At 40.9% G+C, this 20,480-nt stretch overlaps 1 protein-coding gene across 3 annotated transcripts in view; it reads left to right on the top strand.

Moving 5' to 3' along the window:
* TBX20 (T-box transcription factor 20) overlaps positions 1-20,480 on the top strand; it is a 47,344-nt gene that overhangs the window by 13,814 nt on the left and 13,050 nt on the right. For 2 of the 3 annotated variants that reach the window (XM_030010290.2, XM_030010288.2), the window contains exons 5-7: positions 1,277-1,435; positions 5,102-5,178; positions 16,964-17,073. In XM_030010290.2, the coding sequence (XP_029866150.1) occupies positions 1,277-1,435; positions 5,102-5,178; positions 16,964-17,073 (346 nt within the window). Of the gene's footprint in view, positions 1-1,276; positions 1,436-5,101; positions 5,179-16,963; positions 17,074-19,977; positions 20,463-20,480 lie in introns of those variants that run through there. The other variant, XM_030010289.2, reaches the window with a different exon arrangement.

Below are 20,480 nucleotides of genomic sequence, written 5' to 3'. Positions count from 1 at the left end.
GTGAAGTGATTTGAGAAAGGACATGAGCTAGTAAAAGCAGACATGCAACACTTTCAGGACGATGGTTCCCCATCACTGTTTCTTGTTGCTGTATGCCACCCACAAAGTCACAGTGCGAGTCTTAGCAATGTTTGGACCCGAAGGAGCAGCGAAGAAAACGCTGATGGAAATTTTAGCCATGACAAAGCTGTCTCTAAGCTCTCCACTCCAATGCGACGTGCAACCTTTCTCCTTGACTGAGTTAGCATGAAACACTGCACCACTTCTGCTGTGTTTCAGCTGAAGTTAACGCTTCCTGAGGAATGCACATTAGCTATTCCAGATGTACAGAGCTGACTGTAACGTCGTTATGGCCCCTGCAAAATAGAACCACCCACACCATTGCCAATTTTGTCTTGTGACTGTGATTATATCCAAAACAAGGACTGGTGCGAGCCGAGCTCTGTATTTAATTCTTATATTGTAATACTGTGGTTAGAGACAGCCAAACAAGCCTCCAGCCAGTGGTAACTGAAGCAAATGGGACTCTTGGTTTGACTCCAGTGAACGTTGAAATTGGTTAGTTGGTACATTAGGTTTAGAACTGTTTGGGGAGCTTGCAAACAATTATTAAGGAGGATAAAATAGCAAACCCTGGTTATCTGAGGGTTCTGTACTGGTTTCTCTCCTTGCCCTAATTTTTGGTAGTCTGTGGTGAAGAGCATCTACAAAGTAGTTTGCTTTAAAGGTTTGCCACAGTAGAAGGATCTGGGGAGTTTTGTTTTTGGTCAGCTGGTTTGTGCTGCCAGTGGTGGTGGTTTTTTGGTTGGGTTTTATTTTTTTCTGGGTTTTTTTGAGGGGTTCCTGGCTGTTTTCATTCTGCACCTGCACATTTTTGCAAGTGTGGATTCTTGGTCATGAGCTTTCAAGCGTTACATATTTACATTTGCAGCTGACACCTGCAAACTGGGGTGCACGCTAGCAATAACAAATTCTTATGTAAAACACCTCACCTGCAGGAACAGGTATTTATGCTTCAAAAAGCATGTGCTCACCATTTGTGTAGGAGGGAGAGGAAACTAGCTCCTGTGATGCTTGCTTTTCCACCTTCATTGTCTGGAACTGCCTGAAGGAGCTGGAGAGTTTGCTCTGAAAATCAGCCCCTGGCTAGTTAGCTCTCAGATATCTCCCCTGCAGTGTTAATTAGATCTTCCCCCCAACCCCCTACGGTTTTATAGCCTTCGAGGGTCCTGTTAACCTCCATCTCAGGACAGTGCCTTGTCACTCTTTCTTGCAGATCATTTTGAACTCCATGCACAAGTACCAGCCAAGGGTCCACATTATTAAGAAGAAGGATCACACGGCTTCTTTGCTGAATCTGAAATCAGAAGAGTTCAGGACATTTATCTTTCCAGAGACAGTTTTTACTGCTGTTACCGCCTACCAGAATCAACTGGTGAGTACAGTAGCTAATTTCCACAGATTGAACTAAATTCCACCCTGCTGAAAACTTTCTTTTCCTCAATCTAAACTAGGAAACTTTCTGATATAACCTACCTTTCCATGCCAATGTCTGTAGTGACCATGCCCAATCTAATCCATATTCAGGAGTAATTCTTATGTATATGGATAGTACTACTAACTTCAAAGAGCCATAAGGATTATGCATGGGAGTAAAGATGGCATGAAAGAGGCTTTCATTTGTCTTCCCTTCTGTCTATACAAAGCTGTTTGCATATTGTCATTCAGTGCTTTTCTAATTATAGCTCATTAAGGAGCTGTTCGTTCTTGCCCGTGATCTTTCACTCCACAAGCTGTTAGCTGAGAGACACTCTGGTTTGCACATGATGATTTCATGGGCTTAAAAAGTTGACTAATTAAGCTGTAAGGCTCAAACGTAAGGGAAATCACTCAGAGATACGCTTTTCAGAGGCTGCCCAGATTACATCCAGATGTTCGAATTTCAATTTGCATGCCAGTGAATAATATATACAAAATGGAGGAAATCATAACAATGGATTGCTAATGAGTAATTTTAGGAAGTATATAAACAAACAGAGAGCAGAGGCTCTGCTTGACAGTGGATAGGGCTTTAATATTTAAGTCAGTGGAAATACGTTGTTGGCTTCAGTGTGACTCAGAGTGTGCTTTAAGGGCTTAATGACTATGGTGCTTCAAAAAAATACCTCTTTCCCTCCCTAATTCCCTCAAGTTAAGAAAATACAAGTACTGTCCAAACATGTGGGCAGGCAGCATCACAGAGTCAATGTACCTGCTGGATTATTTAAAGAAGTCTGCATTTCTTAATATGAAGCAAAAGTAACTAATTTCTAAATGCTGTGAATAAAATGAAACTACTGCATAGGCAGCCAAGGAAGCTGTGAAGATAATACTGGTAGTATTATGTCAGTCCTTATGACAGACCCCACATCCCACTTTAGGGCTTTAATATCAGAATGTATGAATTTGAAACTCAGGTTTGTATCTCTGAATGCTGCAGAAAATACATTCAGTACCTGGCACTCTCAAGAATACAATGTTCGGACAGGTGGTTAGATTTTTCCACGTAACTTTCTGTAGAAACCAGCAAAATAGTAACAGGCACAAAACCAGCTAAACCTGGAATTTATTTCTGTAAGATGGATTTGTGTTTACCGATGATATTTACACCAGAGATGTTTCTAAACTAACCTTCCCAAAGCACATACACTGAGTCCTGGAAAATTTCTCAATGGAACATCTCCGGAACCCCTAGAGGTTGATGCTGTCATTTTATTTATGACTAATGAAAATGGAGCCTTTTTTCGTTTTTGCCATTTCTTTTGGAACTGTTTTAAGGAGGGATTGATTACATTTCTGGAGGTTATTAGATAAAAGCTAAATACATTACACTTTCAACAAACTATCTCATAATTTAAGATTTAAAGGGCATGCATTTATTCAAACAGTCAAACCACTGCCACAGAGTTGAATTGTAGGTCAGGTTTCATTTTAAGATGCTTTCTAGCAGATGTTCTCTGATTGTTTGTAAGACAGTCTCTCAGGAAAAATATGGCCATAAATGATTGTGAGTCTCATCTGGCTTCGGTGGATAAAAAAAGTTTCTCTTGTGATGTCATACCAAATCTTTAATATTAGGAAAATGGAAGTTTGATTGGTGAAAATATGCTCGAGAGATGAATCGACATCCGTATTATTCTGCAGTGCAGTTGGCTCGGTGTGTTGGTGATCTAAGTCAATGGAACTAGTTAGAGCTTGTCTTTTTTCAAGGTAGTTTTCAGAATGCTGCCATAAAAATGTTCACTGTACATGAGGCACTAACCTGCCACTCCTTCTAACACCACTGTGAGTCAAGGGCTTACGGATACCTTGGGAGTAGAATGAGACTGTAACTACCTTGCTGAGCTGTTGCAAGGTCCTGTGACAAGGCTAGCGTTCAGGCTAGTTTCCACCAGTTCTACCTGTGTGAGGAGACAGCCTCAAACCATCAGCCAGCACTGAGGTCCCATGCTGTTTGACTAGCCCACAGGAACAACCAGGGAGTTGCAGCACCTCCTATGTAGTGCCTCAGAGCAAGGACCTTCCCTAGAGAGGTCTCCCCCTTCCCTGTATGGACCCAAAACGCCGGGCAGGGAAGGCAGCAGCCCCGGGGTGCAGCGAGTTTCTCAAGATTGGCAGAGCAGGCGGGTGGCAGTGACAGGAGCAGCCACTCAGCACATTGTTCATATACTGCAGACCAGTAATTAAATACTCAGGTTTTGTCTTTGTAAGCCTGTCCCTCCCTCTCTGTGTTTCCCTCCCAGAAGACCTCTTTCTCAGAACGAAAAGTTGTCCTCTTTTAATTTTGGAGGAGAAGCCACCCCATTTTGAAATACCTTTGTTTGATGAGAGCATTTGATTGTTTGAGGATTTGGAAAAGATCCCTTTTCTTTCTGAGTCTCGAGGGCCAGCTATTACAAATGAGATTGAGGCCTCTTCAATACACGCTTTTTTTGAGGAAAGCCAGGCTGACGTAGCCACTCAGTATGAAACGCTGAGAGCTGTTGATTTTCATGGGCTTCAGCTAGAGTTGGTGGCATTCACTGCCTTGCAGGACAGGTCCTGTGTTGTCCCTTGTCAAGCTCTAACTCCCACTTACAGTTTTATTTTTAATCCTTGGAAGAAGTATGGCTGGAAAATCTGAATGTTACAATGACGTTTCAGGTTTTATTCACCAAATCTCATTTGGTTGGACAGCTAGAAAATTTCACAAGGGCAATGGTGTATTTTCTTCCTGCTCCCAAAAAACCACAGTGGAAGCCACCACCTATGCCTGAGAATTTTCACTGCAAAGTTAAGGGGAGCCCTGATGCATTGGGGCAGAGGGACTCCTGATCAGCAGGTTACTCTGGCAGAATGGAAAGGCTGACAGGATGCACTGGGCACGTTTGTAGCTGCATTTGAAGAAGGGAGGAGAGTTTTCTAAGATCTCTGGTTTTCCAGGACTGTGATGGTTTTAATGGGGTTACTCCATTTACCCAGGCTCTGTCACTTTAAATCTGAGTTCTCCCCATATTTTTCCTCCCTCCTTCCCTTCCTCAGCCTCTTTCCATGGAAAAACAGTTAAACTGCCCCTATGTGATGGCTGGTAAGTCTGGCTGAGAACATATTCATCCCAGTTAAAAAAAAAAAAGGGGGGGGGGGGGGGGCTGAACTGAAGCACTCTTCAGGTCTGCAGGCAGTGGCTCCTAGTTTGGGCTCATATTAGGTGATGTGCAGCTCCACTTACGAGGCTCAGATGTTAGCAGGGTGCTGTGCGTTGCTCGTGGAAAAGGCAACCTGATTCATGCTGTTAAAGTATTTGGAAGCAGTAATGCTGTACGTGGGTGGGTTCCTCCTGCTTTGGGTGACATGAAGGCTGAGCCCACTGTGCCCTTCAGTCTTTGCATTGCCATATGTGTATTACACCGTGGTTTGTCTCGCCAGCTTTGCAGCATCTCAAGAGTAGCACGCACACACGCACACACACAAGGAGCATGGATAAAATTAGCAGTGAAGTCAGGAGGATGGATTGGTTAACACTTTGTGTGCTGCAATACCTTAACACTGTATTCATGTTGCATTGCTCTTTCTGTGTTTCCAGATAACCAAGTTGAAAATTGACAGCAACCCTTTTGCTAAAGGATTCCGGGACTCTTCCAGACTCACTGATATCGAGAGGTAATGGGGACTTTCTGTTTACTTTCCATGCAGATAAGATAAAGAGAAGAGAGAGTTTGTAGGAAAAGCATCCTTTCAACTCCTGAGAAGCTGTGCATTTTAACGTTATCTTGTTGCATATAGTAAGCCTCCTCCACCTCCTTTAAAAATACTTATAAACTTTATGAAGAAAGAGCTGTTTTGAGTTTTGACATCTGTTCCAGTTGGGGCTGATATATTCATCTTCCTGAGGGGGCTTCTTAAAGCGGGGAGAGGGTTGGTTTTACAACTTCAGAATGAAAAGCTTTTTTCTTATCATGCCATTTAATCCTATTGAGGGCTGTGAATTGGGTCAATGGGAAACAAGGGCAGTGGTCCTGTGAAAAACATTATAGCTCCCCACTGCTCCACACAGTGGAAAAGAGAGGAGGGGAGCTTCCCAAAATACACTTCAGCAGTCCCAGACACTGAAGTCAGCAATTATTGCCATCAGGACGAATCCCATAACTCCCTCTGACGACAAAGATGCCATTTTTGTTTCACCAAAATTGTACTGCAGGCTGCATCAGGGGAAAACTTTATCTGGAAACTGTTGAGTTTTGTGTGTGTACAGGTCATTATAAGCAACTGCTGCCATAGGGACAGAAGCATTAACCTGCAGTTGAGTAGGAAATAAACTTCAATCTCTTGGTAGCTCTCCAGCGTGTCACATTTTTATGATATCGTGTCAAATAGTTTGGCAAATGAAGCAAATTAAGCTGCCTGCATCCTTTAGGCTGGAAGAGAACTTGATGGAGATGGATATAGCACATCCAAATTTTCCTATGAGCACACAATTATGAAAGAAAGTTTGGAGAGGCCAAAACCCTCCAAGCTCCTGTGTGGGGATATCCAGATGTATCTGTGAATCATCTTTCACGGGTGCATATAGGGGACAAACTGCTCAATGAAGTCATGTCCATACAGCTAGAGAAAGCCTTTACAGCATTTCAAAAGTACATCAATCTAAGCAGGTCCATGGATGGGAAATAGTGATATATTTTATACCTTACTAGTGACTGGATCATTAGTGATCCTTTGAGTAATTGGGTAAAAGAACAGTAATTGGGACAGCAAGCTTGTGGACTGCAGTGCACACTTGCAAAGTTGTTAAAAATTGCTTCCTAAGTGAAAGCCTTCATTGAAAATGGAAAACTAAACCACAAAGCAGATTTACTTAAAGTAGCATAACCTGCTGTATTGACAGACTGACAGAATGACAGAAGTCATTCAGGCTGCAAACTGAGAATTCATACACTTTATATCCTGTTCTGTATTTTTTTTGGTGTTGAACTGAATGGCCAAATTGACAGACAGGTAAACAACATCCAAAGCTCAGGTTTGTATGCAATAAATAGTCCAGAAAGAACCTGTAGGAAGAGAAGAGACTTTGATTTTCACCTTTCAGTTTCCTTGTTTTACAGACAGGTGACATCTAATGACACAGCTTTGCAAGGGCTGAGAGAGTCTGAATAGATAAGCTGGGAGAAAAACTTAGTTACCTCGGTGCAGATGAACTGACTATTGTGGTGCTGGATATGAAGGGAATTTTTCCAGAGGACATCTTATTATAACAGCACATGGCATGGAGTCAGAAATGCTGAGCATAAACCGCAGTGCCCTTTTGTTTATTGATAAGTGTAAGAACAGAGCCTGAGACAGGCAGCCTAGCCTAGGCACAAACATTGCCATGAAAGATAAGGTAGCCAAATGTGAAACTTACAATAAATGCAAGAAACAGAAAGTGAAAAGTATTGAAATGACATTAAAACTCTGGATTTGAGAGTCCAGGTTTGCTTAAGGACTTGTTTTGACTTAGATTGGAAAGCTTAGCCCTGATTAGGGAACAATGGTATTTAAAAAAACCAAAATCTGCTGCACAACACATCAAGTACTGAGATAGTAAGAGTGTGACACGCAAGAGGGCTGGTAAGAGGCTGTTTGAGAATTTCCTAAGTTATCTGATATGGTCCAGAAATACCAAGGGTTTTATTCAGTTCCAGCATTAACATATTCAGGCAGATGAGAATGTCATTCTCTAAGTACCCACTGGTTCTATAGATTTCATCTTAGCACCAGCAAAATTGCTTAAAGAAATCTGATATAAAGCAAAAGAAATAGCAAAGTAAGATACGACAACAGGAAGAATTTCTTGCTTGGTGTCCATCGCGACAAGCCTTACAACATGTAGGTGATACATTAAATAGTACAGCATGACTCTTGCTCAGTCTAGTTGGAAACTTAGTTAAGATCACCGTCTGAGAAAAATATTTATTTGCCAGGGAAAAGACTACGCAGGCAAAATGCATGTTTGCATAGCTCTTGAAAATTGAATAGTTATCTAGAAGCTGTGAAAAATACCTTCCATGCACTGCTTCCTAAGCAGGCCTGCATGCAGCACATGCATGCATGATCTGCAGTGCTGTGGGGTGATCTTAATGGTCTCCTGTAAAAAATCCTGTGATGTTAGGGCCAAGAGAGCACTCATTTATCGCGAGTTCCAGCTCTTCCGAATGACCTAAGTAGTGTGAAAGTGTACAGAGCTTTGTATTTCATTTCCAGGTATTTAAGCCTGCTTTTTCCTAAACAGCCTTCGGGGAGGGAAACAAATCAGATCAATTGATCTTTAGAGACCTAAAGAAATTAAATTAGTCTGGAGTCAGTTACTGCACTAAACCATCCAGTAATTGGATTGCTCCTTGTAACTGATTGAAAACAGCCTCTATCTGTAACAATATAGGGAGCTTTTCTTTATAGTAGATCTGAGAGAAAAACACATCTTTTTATGACATGATGACAGAAATTGCACTTTTTTAATCTAATTGAATATGATTTTATAAATATGTGACTTTAATGATTTCAGGCTTCCCATTCTAGATTTACGATCCTTATGTAGGAAATTCAAGCTGCAAATGCCTTTAGGATTAAATCTGTTTGCATTATATGTGATGGAGTTAAAATAATATATGTAAAGGTAGCAAAATGTGCAAAAAGGTGGGAGGTAGGCAACAGCAAAGCTATTGAAGTGCCTGTATTTTCTTTTATTCCTGTCTAAATACCTTACAATGGTTTTCTTGTACTCATAGCTGTATATGCAAAGCTTTTAACCATTAAAAAAATCTTTGGTAAGTTTGGTATACATCGAATTTTCAGTAGGATGTGAGATTCCTTCCATAATCAACTCTTTCCATACATTACTTGTGGTAATCTATTTATGGCAATGGGGCAGACTTTTTCTGGGGCTACTGTGATCTAGATAAGTTGCTGATTCAGCTTTTGATCTTTTTACGTGGTATTTACATTTCCTCTATTATATAAAGGCTCCCACAGTGGTTGCGATTGAAAAACTGAACATTTAGCAGCAATTGTCAGAATGTGGAGCTTAACATACTGTGGAGTTGACTGTGGGATGTGTAATGCAGTAATGTGGATGAGCGTGACCTTTTTTAATGGTAACCTTCGTGAAAAAGACTAATGCAGGTTTTATAATGAGCAATTCACTCTGTGGAGGTAGGCTTTAAGGGAATATCTTTATGCTTCTCCTTAAGAAAAAACTGCCAGAGCCATAAAGGATGCAAAATCAGAACCCAACAGATTACTTTTTTTATCCTGAGCCTGAATTTATCTTTTGAGTTGTTGTAAAGTATTAGTCTTTTAAAAATAGGTAAATAAATAAAACCATCACAATTAAATATCATGCAAACAATCCAATGAAAAAGGTGATCGTTTCAAGACTGTGAGTCCACAGAACTACTGAATTGTAAAATAATCATCAAACAAGAATCGACAGATCATAATCATGATTTCAACATTGCTTGTCTGTTCGATCCAGTATGCGATAGGCAAGTTCAGGGTGTGGACTTACAACTATTAAAGAGAACAAAGCAAGTATACCCATCTGCAAAGTCCAATAATGCTTCTGAGAGGTAGATACATACTTCAAGAGGCAATATGGAAAAGTACAGCTGCACACCCAAGTAATTTTTAGGCAGAGAAAGGAAGGATTGGGGGATGGGAGAAGCAAGAGAGCTGCATCCCAGCATCCTAGCTGGATTTGCATGGTAATCAGATTCTGAATTTTCCCCTGAGGAACTTCATGTCTGAGATGTGGAAATACATTGTACTGGCTGACAAGGCTGTAAGTGAAATGGATGCGAATGCCCGGATATGGGCAATGCCCTGTTGAAGTAGTAGTCAAAGCCATGTGCTTAATGATATGCTGTCCGCAGCAGTCCTCTCTTCCATCCCTTCCCAGCTCACCCCACAGAGCTGCCTTCCTCCCTATCTCCACTGCTTATTGCTGGTCTAGAAGAACTTCCCTGACTCTTGAAAGCCACCTACCAACAGCCAGAAATATATACTCACTATGACCTACTCCTATGTCCATGGTTAAGTAGAGCTTTGTCATAATGCTCCAACAAGTCAAACTCCCCAGCTGATCCTTTATCTTCAGCTAGTTCTCAGTCCGCGTATGTCAGCAACCAGCCATTGGAGATCATCTCCGATGTTTAGGTTGGAAGAAGTGAAGTCCTGAATTTAGGGAGAAACACCAGGGACACTGGTGCCTAAATGCCTGGTATCTGGTGCCATCCCAGATGTGCTGAGGTTACTCCAGCCTCCAGCTGCTACTCCAGAGGGGTAGATGGATTGTCTGTATTTTCTGCATCATCCCTTCCAGACCACTGCAGATGGCTTGGATGTCTTAGGACATGTAGAAAGTACTACCTGCCTACATTTAGACACCTGAAGCAATCCCTTCAAACCTGGTTCATCTGCCTCAGCTTACTGTTAGCCAGGCAACTGTTCCTTTTCCCCAGCAGAAAGCCCTCCATGCCGGCTGAAACCTCTTCAGTTCCCAAGCTTTTAAGCACTCATACCCTGGCTCATTTTCCACTTAGGTATTATGTTATCTATCTTTTTACTTGTGCAAAAGGGTATAAAAATGTTTTATTTTGCTAGTGTTTTCCACTCACCTCATGCAGGTGTAGTGCATGCATAAGGGGAAAGGATGATGTCAGATCAGACCCACGGTTTCCACCCCCAAGGAAGTTTTCCAGTGACTTTCCAGTAGTTTCACGGTACTGCTCTGTCCTCACCTCTCATCCTCTGCCTGGCAATCAGAAAGAAATGGTTGCAGTCACTGGGTGAAGTGGAGCTCTGTGGGGTTGGCTATGTTAAGAGTTAAGTGTGTCACTATAGTTGGTGAAAAAAGATACAAAGAGCTTTGACATAACATTGCAAGTGTGTGCTTTTTTCCAAGTCAGAGAAATGTAATTTTATCTTTTTTTTTTTTTCATTCCCTGTATAAAGATAGCTGTTTTTCTTATTTTTATTTGCAGTTGAGAGGAGTGGAGTGGGTATATTTAATAACCTCATGCTCCTTCTTCGTAAGTGTCATTACTTTTCCTATGTCATGGCTTCAGCCAGGCTACGTCACCTCCATGCATATTAAAGCTCTTCCAGAATGGCCATCAGGGTGCCAGTAAACACCACTTTAGAGACACACTTGTTCTTTCTTCTGCAATCATCAAAACTTAGTTTTTCAGAATTTAATTCTTGTTTCCCTTCTTTCTTAAAATCATATGTATTCTCAGAGTATTGCATCCATCCAGGACTTGCCCTGTAGTTTTGACTTCGTGTGAAAGTGTTTGGTGGCTCTCTATTAGCTTTTGGGCCAAATTAAACTTCAGCTCACATGAGCCAATGTAGTCTGATGGGCCCTGGTTCTTCCCTGGTCAGAAGTGGTTCAGTTTTAGTCTAAGCAGTGGAATGGAGCTACTTTGTTCTGGTCAAGGATTTGGTTCGTACCATGTCAGAGCTGAATTAAGTTCCTATGGTCAGCCTGTAATATTCATCTATCAGTATAAGAGCAACTATATGTAGCAAATTAATATGTCTGTATGTTTGTGCATGTGTAAAATAGCAACTAAAAGCCACAGGAACATGAAGGCTAAGTGATATCTGAACAGTGGTTCTGACAGTGTTTATTGTTCATTCTTAGCTGCTGTTATGGAAATGTATTTGTTCCTCCTGCTGTGTTGGGTTTGTTGTTGGGGTTTTTTTGGGGGAGGGGGTTGGGTTTTTTTGTTGTTTTGGGTTTTTTTACAGACTTGTTTTTAGCACTTGCGTCTTGGACAAATTAGTCATCTTTTCCCTTAAAAAAAAAGTTCTACTACACTGCAACTTCCGACAAGTTTATTTTTGTGCCTTCTCAGCCCATTTATTCCATCTGTCTTCACCTCACCTCACTTCTGATGTCTTCTGTTATCTGGGCTTTCTTCCAAACATACTAACTGGCAGCTACAAAAAAAGGAAACCTTTGAAATGCAGAACTAAAGAAGTCATTCAGGCTGCAAACTGATAATTCATACACTTTATATCCTGTTCTGTATTTTTTTTGTGTGTTGAACTGAAAGGCCAACCAAACATGGTTGTCAGTTTTATTATTTTATTATTTTCCTTATGCTAGCTTTTTTTTTATTAACATTGCATTTGTCTTGTAAAGAAAAAGACAAAAAACGTAAGAAAAAAACCTCATGCCACCAGGAATAGGGTGCGGATTCTGAGGATAACCTTACCTTTTTTCTCAACTAGCACTTGGATGGTAAGGGGAAAAAGAGAAAACACTTAACAGGTTGCTCAACTCCACTCTGAAATTTGTGCCTCTTGCAGCCATTCCTGAGACAGTAACTTCTGCAGAAGATAATGAGTTCAGAGCGCCTGGCTCTGCCAGCTGTTCTTTCTCACTGCAGTCTGGCTTTTGCACGTTGTCTTCAAAGGAGGTTGAATCTGGCTCCCAGTGGAATGGGTGCCTGCCTATTACATCAAGTCCATCCTCTTTGGAGCCATACTATAGTTCTAAGATGGATACTAACCCAGGCCTGGCTCCAGCAAGCTAGTTCTGAATTAGCTTTTCTAACACTTTCTACCAAAACCAAATATATTGCCCCTTCATCCCAAAGGGAGAAGGTAGGCTTCCCATCTCCATCCCCTGGGTGCACTCTCTGCCAAATTCAGGGAAATCCATAGCTTCAGGTGCATGCTGGCATGTATCAGCATCAGTGTTGACAGTGCGTTGTGGCCAGGTGAGCCCCCTTCCATATCACCAGCGCTCGTGGTCATGCGCTTCAGAATCAGGGTCAGGGTGATCACCAGGCTGCTGTGAATGCACAGCTGAAGCAGAGTAATAGCAAAAGGAGCAGAAAAAATGACAAGAAGAAGCATCAAAGAGATGCCTGCTTCTACCTACAAAGAAGCACTGTTCTTTTCATCTTGATTAAAGATCCTGCTCAGGGTAATCTGGGACTTTACCGTCTCCTGAGAGAATTTCTGTAATCTGGGTTGACAGCAAAAGGAAGTGAGCATCCTCACGCAGGGCCTCACTCCTCAACTGCTTCCCAAGTCAGCTCTGTTTTCTGCCATCTCCCAGTTCATATCCATGGCAAGATCTTGGGTTTAGTCCATAAAGTGTTAGTGAATTGTTTGTTGGCTACATCAGGATTTTCCTATCTACTTTTGATCCTCTGAGACTACTTTGTACATACAGGGCACTGTTAACTAAATAAGGCCAAAGACTCAGCTTGTAGCTGCAAGACATAAAGCATCCCTAGCTGGAAGTTTAGTTTTGGAATCAGATGCCAGCAGGGACAAGAGTGAAATCTTCAGTCAAGACGTTAAAACCTGCCAAATGGCAAGATGCTCCCTGTGCACCCTAAACCCTTGCTAATTGATAAATTCTCCCAACCCTGTGCTTCCTTCAATTCCTGGTTCAAAATTCACTGTTTTATTTCTTGCACAAAGGAGAGAAGTGCTTCGTTCATAAACAGAGGTTTATTGACAGGGCTGGGCTCAAGGTGTGCTTCTGTGAGATTGCAGATCATTGGGATCAGCCTGAGCCCCTTTCCCTTTTACCTCTCCTCACACTTGTCCTGCCTCAGCATCTTCTCTGTGGGTGTGCTAGCCAATATGAGCTTAGTTTTTTCCACTCCATTTGGCATGTGGTTCCTTCTTCTTTTTCTTGAACAGCTTCAGCCCCTAACTTGCCCTTCTCCAGCCTGTCATCTGCTACTATTATCCAGTTGTACACATAGCACAGCTTAATCATAGCAATATATTATGCCTATGTGTGCTTTTTTCCCCTCCTCTGGGTATTTACAAGATATCTGTGAGTTAAAGAGCAGTCTGGAAGGCTGAAAATTGTTAGTAGACCACACAAAAGAGTTTGACAGAAAGAAGATGTTGTTCCTTTTTCCAGCTGGCAGCTTGTCATCTCTCAAAACAAAGTTTATTGCTAACTTATTGCTAATAGAAGAAACTGTGGAGTTCTAAGATATATTAAAAGGTAAAAATTGTTAGGTCCAAGTATTAGATAACAAGTGTCTGATCACAAACTAAGTAACAGAAGTGCAGAAGTTGAGCATTGAGTAACTGGGAGTCACTTTGTTCTTTAGCCAGTTTACTGTGGATCAGCTCTGAAAAATACTAAAGGAAAGCTTTAAAAAGCACCATACTCTTCACTTGGTAATTTTTTTTTTTGTTGAGCAGAATCATAAAATGGCAAATATTGGTTTATTGTATGGTAATTTATAGATTTATTTCCATACATCCTTTGAACCACATTGAGATATCTGAAGATGATGCATACAGAACTATAAAGCCAGAAGTTTAAATTAATATCTTGCCATCTTAGTAGTAGTAGTAGTAGTAGTAGTAGTAGTAGTAGTAGTAGTAGTAGCAATAGTATAAAATTCTGGGACTTTAAAAATTTTATTGGTCCACTCTACAGAGCACCATATTCTGGATATTCTAAACAGTTCACACTTCCATAAGCAGAATTTTCAGGATGATTTTGAGATTTAAGTCCTTTCGTCCCCAGCTGAAAAAAGGGTATAAGCAGGAACCCATGTTCCAGATTGCCAGCTTTGTTCCTGCATTTTGAACTGGACTTGACAGTGACTTAAATCTTGTTGTTAAAGTTTTGCTTCCTCCTACACATCTACTTTGGAAAAAGTCCTAAAGCACCTCTGTCTTTAAAGGGTGGAGGAGGTTGGCCTCCTCTTTCCAAGCTATGTGGGAAACTCCACACGTTTCCATAGATTAGATGAGTTGCAACGGCTTTGTTCCCCAAGAAGACTTGATCTCCGGGTGGTGTTCTCTGAGCATGAAATAGTTGAGCATGGTGCAGAGGCCACCACCCCTTTCCTTTGAAACACAAAGTGCAGGAAGAATTATCCCTTAACTTAGGTCACTTCTCTAGGATGTGGATCACTTAGGTCACTTCTCTCAGGGGGAGGCCTGAGTGCAGACTTTGTCTCTTGTTTTTCTAGGTGGAAGAAACAGTGCTTGGTGGGATAACTCAGAGATATACTTCATGAGTGGAGAAAATACACCACTTCTTGTTTTTCTTTGTTTCCTTTTGCACACTTAGGTGGTTTTCTGCTCAGCCTTTTGCATTTTGTAGGTCTGTTTTGGAGGTTTATATGCAGCATGTGTTGTATATGGAAAGAAGAGTGTCCGCTTGAAGGCTGTGGGGGCCAGGTGCCTAAATTCTGGTGTGAATCTCCAAGCTTTGTGCTCATGATGTGAATCACAGCCTCAACCTCTAAAATGAAAAATTAGTAGACAAGTTGTGATTATAGCGTAAACCACCAACACGGTTAGGCAAGATAAGCATATACAGTTTTGAATATGAATTCCCAGCTGTGCAAAAGGAACTGCTTTTGTGAATTAGTTGCTTTCCCTGATCCAAGTTTCCTCATTAGACCGTTCCCTCTGCCATAAAAACCTTTGCTTCTTGTGCCAATGAAGGAGATTAATCTTCTAAAACCTTTAGCATACTACCTGCAACATTACAACATTAAAAATAAATAAATAAACCTACCACATAGTTCCCTGGTTTCAAACTTTGCAGATTCAAGGTTCACTAAGAAGTCACCTCTCTTTTTCCTTTAAAAGAAGAAAACCATATAGAATAATAGAGTTCTCTGTCTAGCTTACAAACCCATCTGGAAAGAATTTTGTCTGCAATAATTGTGGGCATTTGATTTAGCTTTAAATCCCTGTAGGTAATTCAAATGTAAATTTATTGGGGTGAGTTTATCCCCAAACCGCCATTGGATCCAATGTTTTAGAGATTAATTTGGCCCACTGCACGGAAACTAGAGCCTGCATTGTTTCTGTTGCATCAGAATATTATTACATGCTGTAATGTCTGTTGTTATAAGCAGACCTTTACTAGAAATAAAGTCAATACAGGCAATCACCTGAATCACATATATTTTTCAGACCTTTAAAGATTAGTAACTCTTTGGTTAGGAATATGTTTACAGACTGGTACCTAAATCACTCAGACAACATTGGTCTAATCCATTATTCAGTTATTCTGTACTTGTCTGAGATAGATAGTCTTTTTGGTTAAGTAGAATTCTTTGCATTTCACATTCTGCTTCAGAAAAAAAAAGTTTCAAGAGGCATTCAGCACATAATGTAAACAATGCCATCTGTCTTTTTCTTTGTAAAATCTTCTTCGAGATAGCACCGATATGCCTACTGTTTTCAATCACTTAAAAGGCAGTAATTCAATTATATAATTCTCTATGTAGGAACTGCCATTGCTTTCAGTCCACTTCCAATCCTGACACAAGTAAATCACTTTGATAAGATCCCCTTTTTATTTATTTTTTTCTGAGGAGACTAGCATAAGTAATAATGCCAGTGATAGACCAAGGACAAAATGACCATAATGGGCTTTCTGTAGGAAAGAAAAACATGTGCCATTGTGATTTGTCAAGTTACTTGGAAAATGTTTTTCCTTGGAATTTCTGCAACAGCCACACTCTCCAAGCGAAGGGCATTAGCAAGTATGAATGGCCAAATGGTAAATTCAGACAAAACCTTCACCCAGCAGCAGATTTAAACAGCTATCACTACCTAGATTTCTTAAACGGGAACAGAACGTCAAAGCCATTTTGGAAATGTGCCTAGGTCATATTCAGCTTTAGTATAATGCCACCTACTTACATGGAAACGCGCTCGGAATGTGTAAGGTTGGATCTTCCTTACAGACTGCTGTGGCTTATCGTGCAGATATGCCTTCCTTCTATTTAAAAATTGTTTGGGTGACTTCAGTGCTTTGTGCCACCAGCAAGGCGGGGGCCTGGCAGACACGTCTAACCTCCCAGAATAGACACGGCACGAGATCGGTAGTATCTGTAGACTTCCTGCTACGAACTGGTTTCCATTCTGATGCTGAGAAAGCATGGTTAGACCTGAGCTGTCTCTAGACACATCTGTCTCTTGCCCCTGATTTCAGAAAAATGGGAGAGTGCCAGATGAGGTGGTCAGGTGTGATGTGAAAGCTTGTTTGGAAGGAGCTGGACCACAGGTGTCTCTTTGAACCCAGATTGGTCATTCAGCGTGAATAACCCCAGAGCTTGCATTTCCAAATTTGTGAAGAGTGCTGGTCTTATATTCCCCGTCTGAGACCACATCCAGGAAAGGCAGTGGGAAGTTTGCTGTACTTCATCTGCTGAAGAAGCAGTACAACGCAGGTAAGAGGTGATGAGCAATGTTAAAACACCGCAGGCCAAGTTCGGCATTTCCAGTGACATGCTATGGAGGTAACCCTTTTGTTAAGTAATTTTGGAGATTCTGTGTGAGAAAGCTGTGATCTGAACAGGGAAAAGGCAGCATGTTCACTGTATTTAACCTAATGGATTAGTAGGCTGTTTAGGATGTTATTGATATGGTGTGTTGTTTCCTTTCACAGAGAAAGTGTGGAGAGTCTTATCCAAAAGCATTCCTATGCCCGATCTCCCATTCGAACCTATGGAGGAGAAGATGATCTCGGAGATGATAGCCAGGCAACACAAAGCAGAGGTAGGAAAATGTGCTCATGAGGTAAACTGTGGTGACGTAGTTATGCTTGAGAAAAGGAGGACCACAGTCAGTACTGTGTTAACTCTGAAGCATTTCTCTGGTGTGTCTTTCTGCCATGAGGTCCTATAATGAAGAATAATACTTGTTACCTTATGGCTCTTCTGGACACCTGATATGCCCATGGCACTAGTGTGGGTGGCTAGTTCAGGAGGCAGATCTAGAGATGCCTATACAGCCTTTGCCAACAGAAGAGAACTATCTCTGCTTCTTCTTCAACATGGCTGAAAAACAGGCGACTTCATTACCATGGTGCTGGGAACAAGCTAAGGCTTCCCATCCCTTGGCACGACTTACTAGCTGGGGCTCAGCACCGTTTGTAAAGTACCATGTAGATGTGCCATTTGCTGCCCCTCCAGGCTTCTGTGAACAGAGGACTTGGTTCTGACCATCTTCAACCAGCCTGTGGTTAACCTGCTTTGGTTCTACAGGAAGAAAAGTCCATAGCTCCCTGGAAAAGTGGTGTTTAATTGTTATCTCTTGGTCTCTAAAAGGTGCTTTTCCCGCTGAGGCAATTCACTTCAAATGCTTTATCAAATGGTTTGTCTACTTTAGCAGTCGCAAGAGTAGGAGCAAAGCAGAGCTGTTCTTTGTGGGGCTACTCACTGGACAAATTGCATCTGTCATAATTTGCCACTGGAAATAGATCTCAAACCCATCCTGTGGGATCTCTGACTAGCGTAAACTTGTGGTGCATTATACTTTGCATGTTGACTTTGTGACCTGCCTGACATGCAACAGCCACTTGAGGTAAAGCAGTTCTATCTGCCTTGCGACTGGCAGTGCCCTTGTCTTGTCCTCTAACTTCATACAGTGTTGCTAAGATAAGAGCATTATTTCTGTTCATAAGCTCTTTGGACTTCTGCAGGGAAAACACGCTTATTTTTAACCACAAGTTGCTCTTCAACAAAATGTGATTAGGTGGGCTTGTTCATACATGTCTATTCCGAGAGCAGTTCCTTAGATTGCAGAGTTTCTGGAGCAACTCCTCAGCTGGTACAATGCCATCCTTTCACATACTTCTGGGGGATTACCTTGCTTCACGTCAGCTTAGATCCTAGGCCAGTTATTGCTGAAGACAGTGCTAAATTTTCCCTTGCCAGAAGTGCTCAGAGCAAGGCACCTTTTCTCCAAAAATTACATTTCTCCCTGGTATGATGTCCTGCTTTGGGAGTGACAAAGTGAATGAGGTGAACCTCAGTATGAGAACTGGCCTTTAGAGCCTTTCTTTTCTGAAGAGAATCCTGAGGAAGGTGTCAGAGGATGAAGGAATTGTTTATTAAAATTAATTTTATTTATAATATGTACAGGGTACAGTTCTGCATTTACTTGCAATATGGCAAATGAGTAAGTGAGGAAGATGATGAGTTGTGGCAACCAACTTTTTTCTGATCTGGGAGCCATATGCTAACATAGGATGTGGTTGTTCTGGGCAACCAGAGGCATGCACAGAGGGTAAAACATACTGCTCTTGCAGATGACTACCTTGTACTGCCTTCACTCTCTGTTTAGGTCTGGTGTCCTTAAAAAAGAAAAAGTTGTCCAAGACACAAGGAGAGAAATAATGACCTTACTGAAACTCCACAGACATTTTTATTTCTTCTGATGCATTTGAAAACTACCTTGCATGCAGAATTGAGGGGTGTCCTTCTATATGTGTGAGAGCTGACAGCCAAATACAAACACACTGATGGGTGGTGTGTGTCATAAGCCCTCTGAGGCCTTGACTGCCTTCAGAATTACTACAGCACATTTCCTTGGTGCTGGCAAATGAGACTTTTTGGAGTACTAAGTTGTAATTAGAGACCATTGCAGTTGGAGGAGGAAAGGGCACTTATGGAGGTTCCTCATGAGAAGGAATCACATCCTTTATTCTGTGTAGAACAAGGAAAGTCTATCAATGCTATTTATTTCTAATTACATCCAGAGCGTTCTCATCTCAGCCAATTTCAGCCATCTAAAGATGGAAGTGGCTAGCCTTCAGTAGTATATTTATCACAAGAAGTCTGTTTCCAAAGGAATTAACAGATATGAAATATATAAATCCAATTAAAACTCTTTAATGCATAATGTCTGGGTGCCTGTGCTCCAGCATTCGCACATGGGATTCATGGTAGCCACCTGGAACAGAGCCAAATGTAAACCTTCTCGTCAAATCCAGATTCACATCCTGCTTTCCCTGAAGCGCCATAAAGCTCAGAGTGTGGTGTTATCCTTATAGTTTGGCTCTGGATCCTAACTCCCCAGCAGTTAGGATTTGGTTCAGTGGTGGGGTCAGGATTTGGTTCAAGTCCATTTTTACTGCTGAGCTGACACAATTTCTCTTCCCTGCTACTGGGCTATTTTACTTGTTTCATTAAGCAGAGAAGGAGTTAATCAAGAGTAGCCCTCTTTCTGATTTGTGAATATATCCCTAAAGAGAGTTATGATTTTTTTAAAATAATAATCTGCATTTTTTCTTTCTATTGTTGTTTGCTTATAGTTTTGTTTTGAGTACGTGGCTACGATTGGTTAGTATACATAATTCCAATATGTATACCTTGACAGATAGATGTCGTCATATTTTTTCTTCTCACAATTTGGATGAACCTATCTTCTAGAATCAGATTTCTGAAACTAATACCTGTTGTAAAATTTGTTTTCTCAGAATGTTTTGCAATACTGGCTTGGTGTTATATTTTGCCAAATATTCTTGCCAGTAAATTTATTTCTTAAAGAAACATTTCCTCAATGGACAAAGTTGGACAAGAAAGAAAATACAGAAGGGACATGAGTTGGATTACTGTTTGAATAGGAATAAAAAATAAGAGATTATTTATAGGATTTTATTGCATTCCCCATTTCTAGAAATCAGATATCTGATGATGACCAGATGCGTAGAGGAACTGCAGAGGTGAGGGGCAACATCATCACCAGATTATTTGAAAATGACCATGTATAATTATCAAAACAAATTGTTCATTGGTTTCCCAAAAATTTTACTGTCAAAATAAAATAAGTAATTAGTTCTAATTTAAAGATACTGTTTTTCCTTTTTTTTTTCTGATTTTTCAATCTTCAGAGAAAACATGTTCTGAGAAGGTGGAAGATTTGTGAAAAGAATTATTGGAACTTTTAAGATTAAAAAAAATACCAAAGAAACCACTTCCATTTGATCAAATAGTAGATAATTACCCCAGGAGCAAGTTTTTAATACTTTTGTGCCTTTCACTTAAAACCCCACACCTCTTACTGTGATTTAGCATTAGTGTTGTTTCTTAGAGCACTGTACACAGTTGGAAAAATAACAAATGTTTTGACATTTTGGAATTTTTTGTTCTGTATTTTGGAAAAAGCCAAGTTGAGTGAAA

Source organism: Aquila chrysaetos, chromosome 3 (assembly GCF_900496995.4).
Source record: "Aquila chrysaetos chrysaetos chromosome 3, bAquChr1.4, whole genome shotgun sequence".
NCBI lineage: Eukaryota > Metazoa > Chordata > Aves > Accipitriformes > Accipitridae > Aquila > Aquila chrysaetos.
This window is presented reverse-complemented; position numbering and strand designations above follow the sequence as displayed.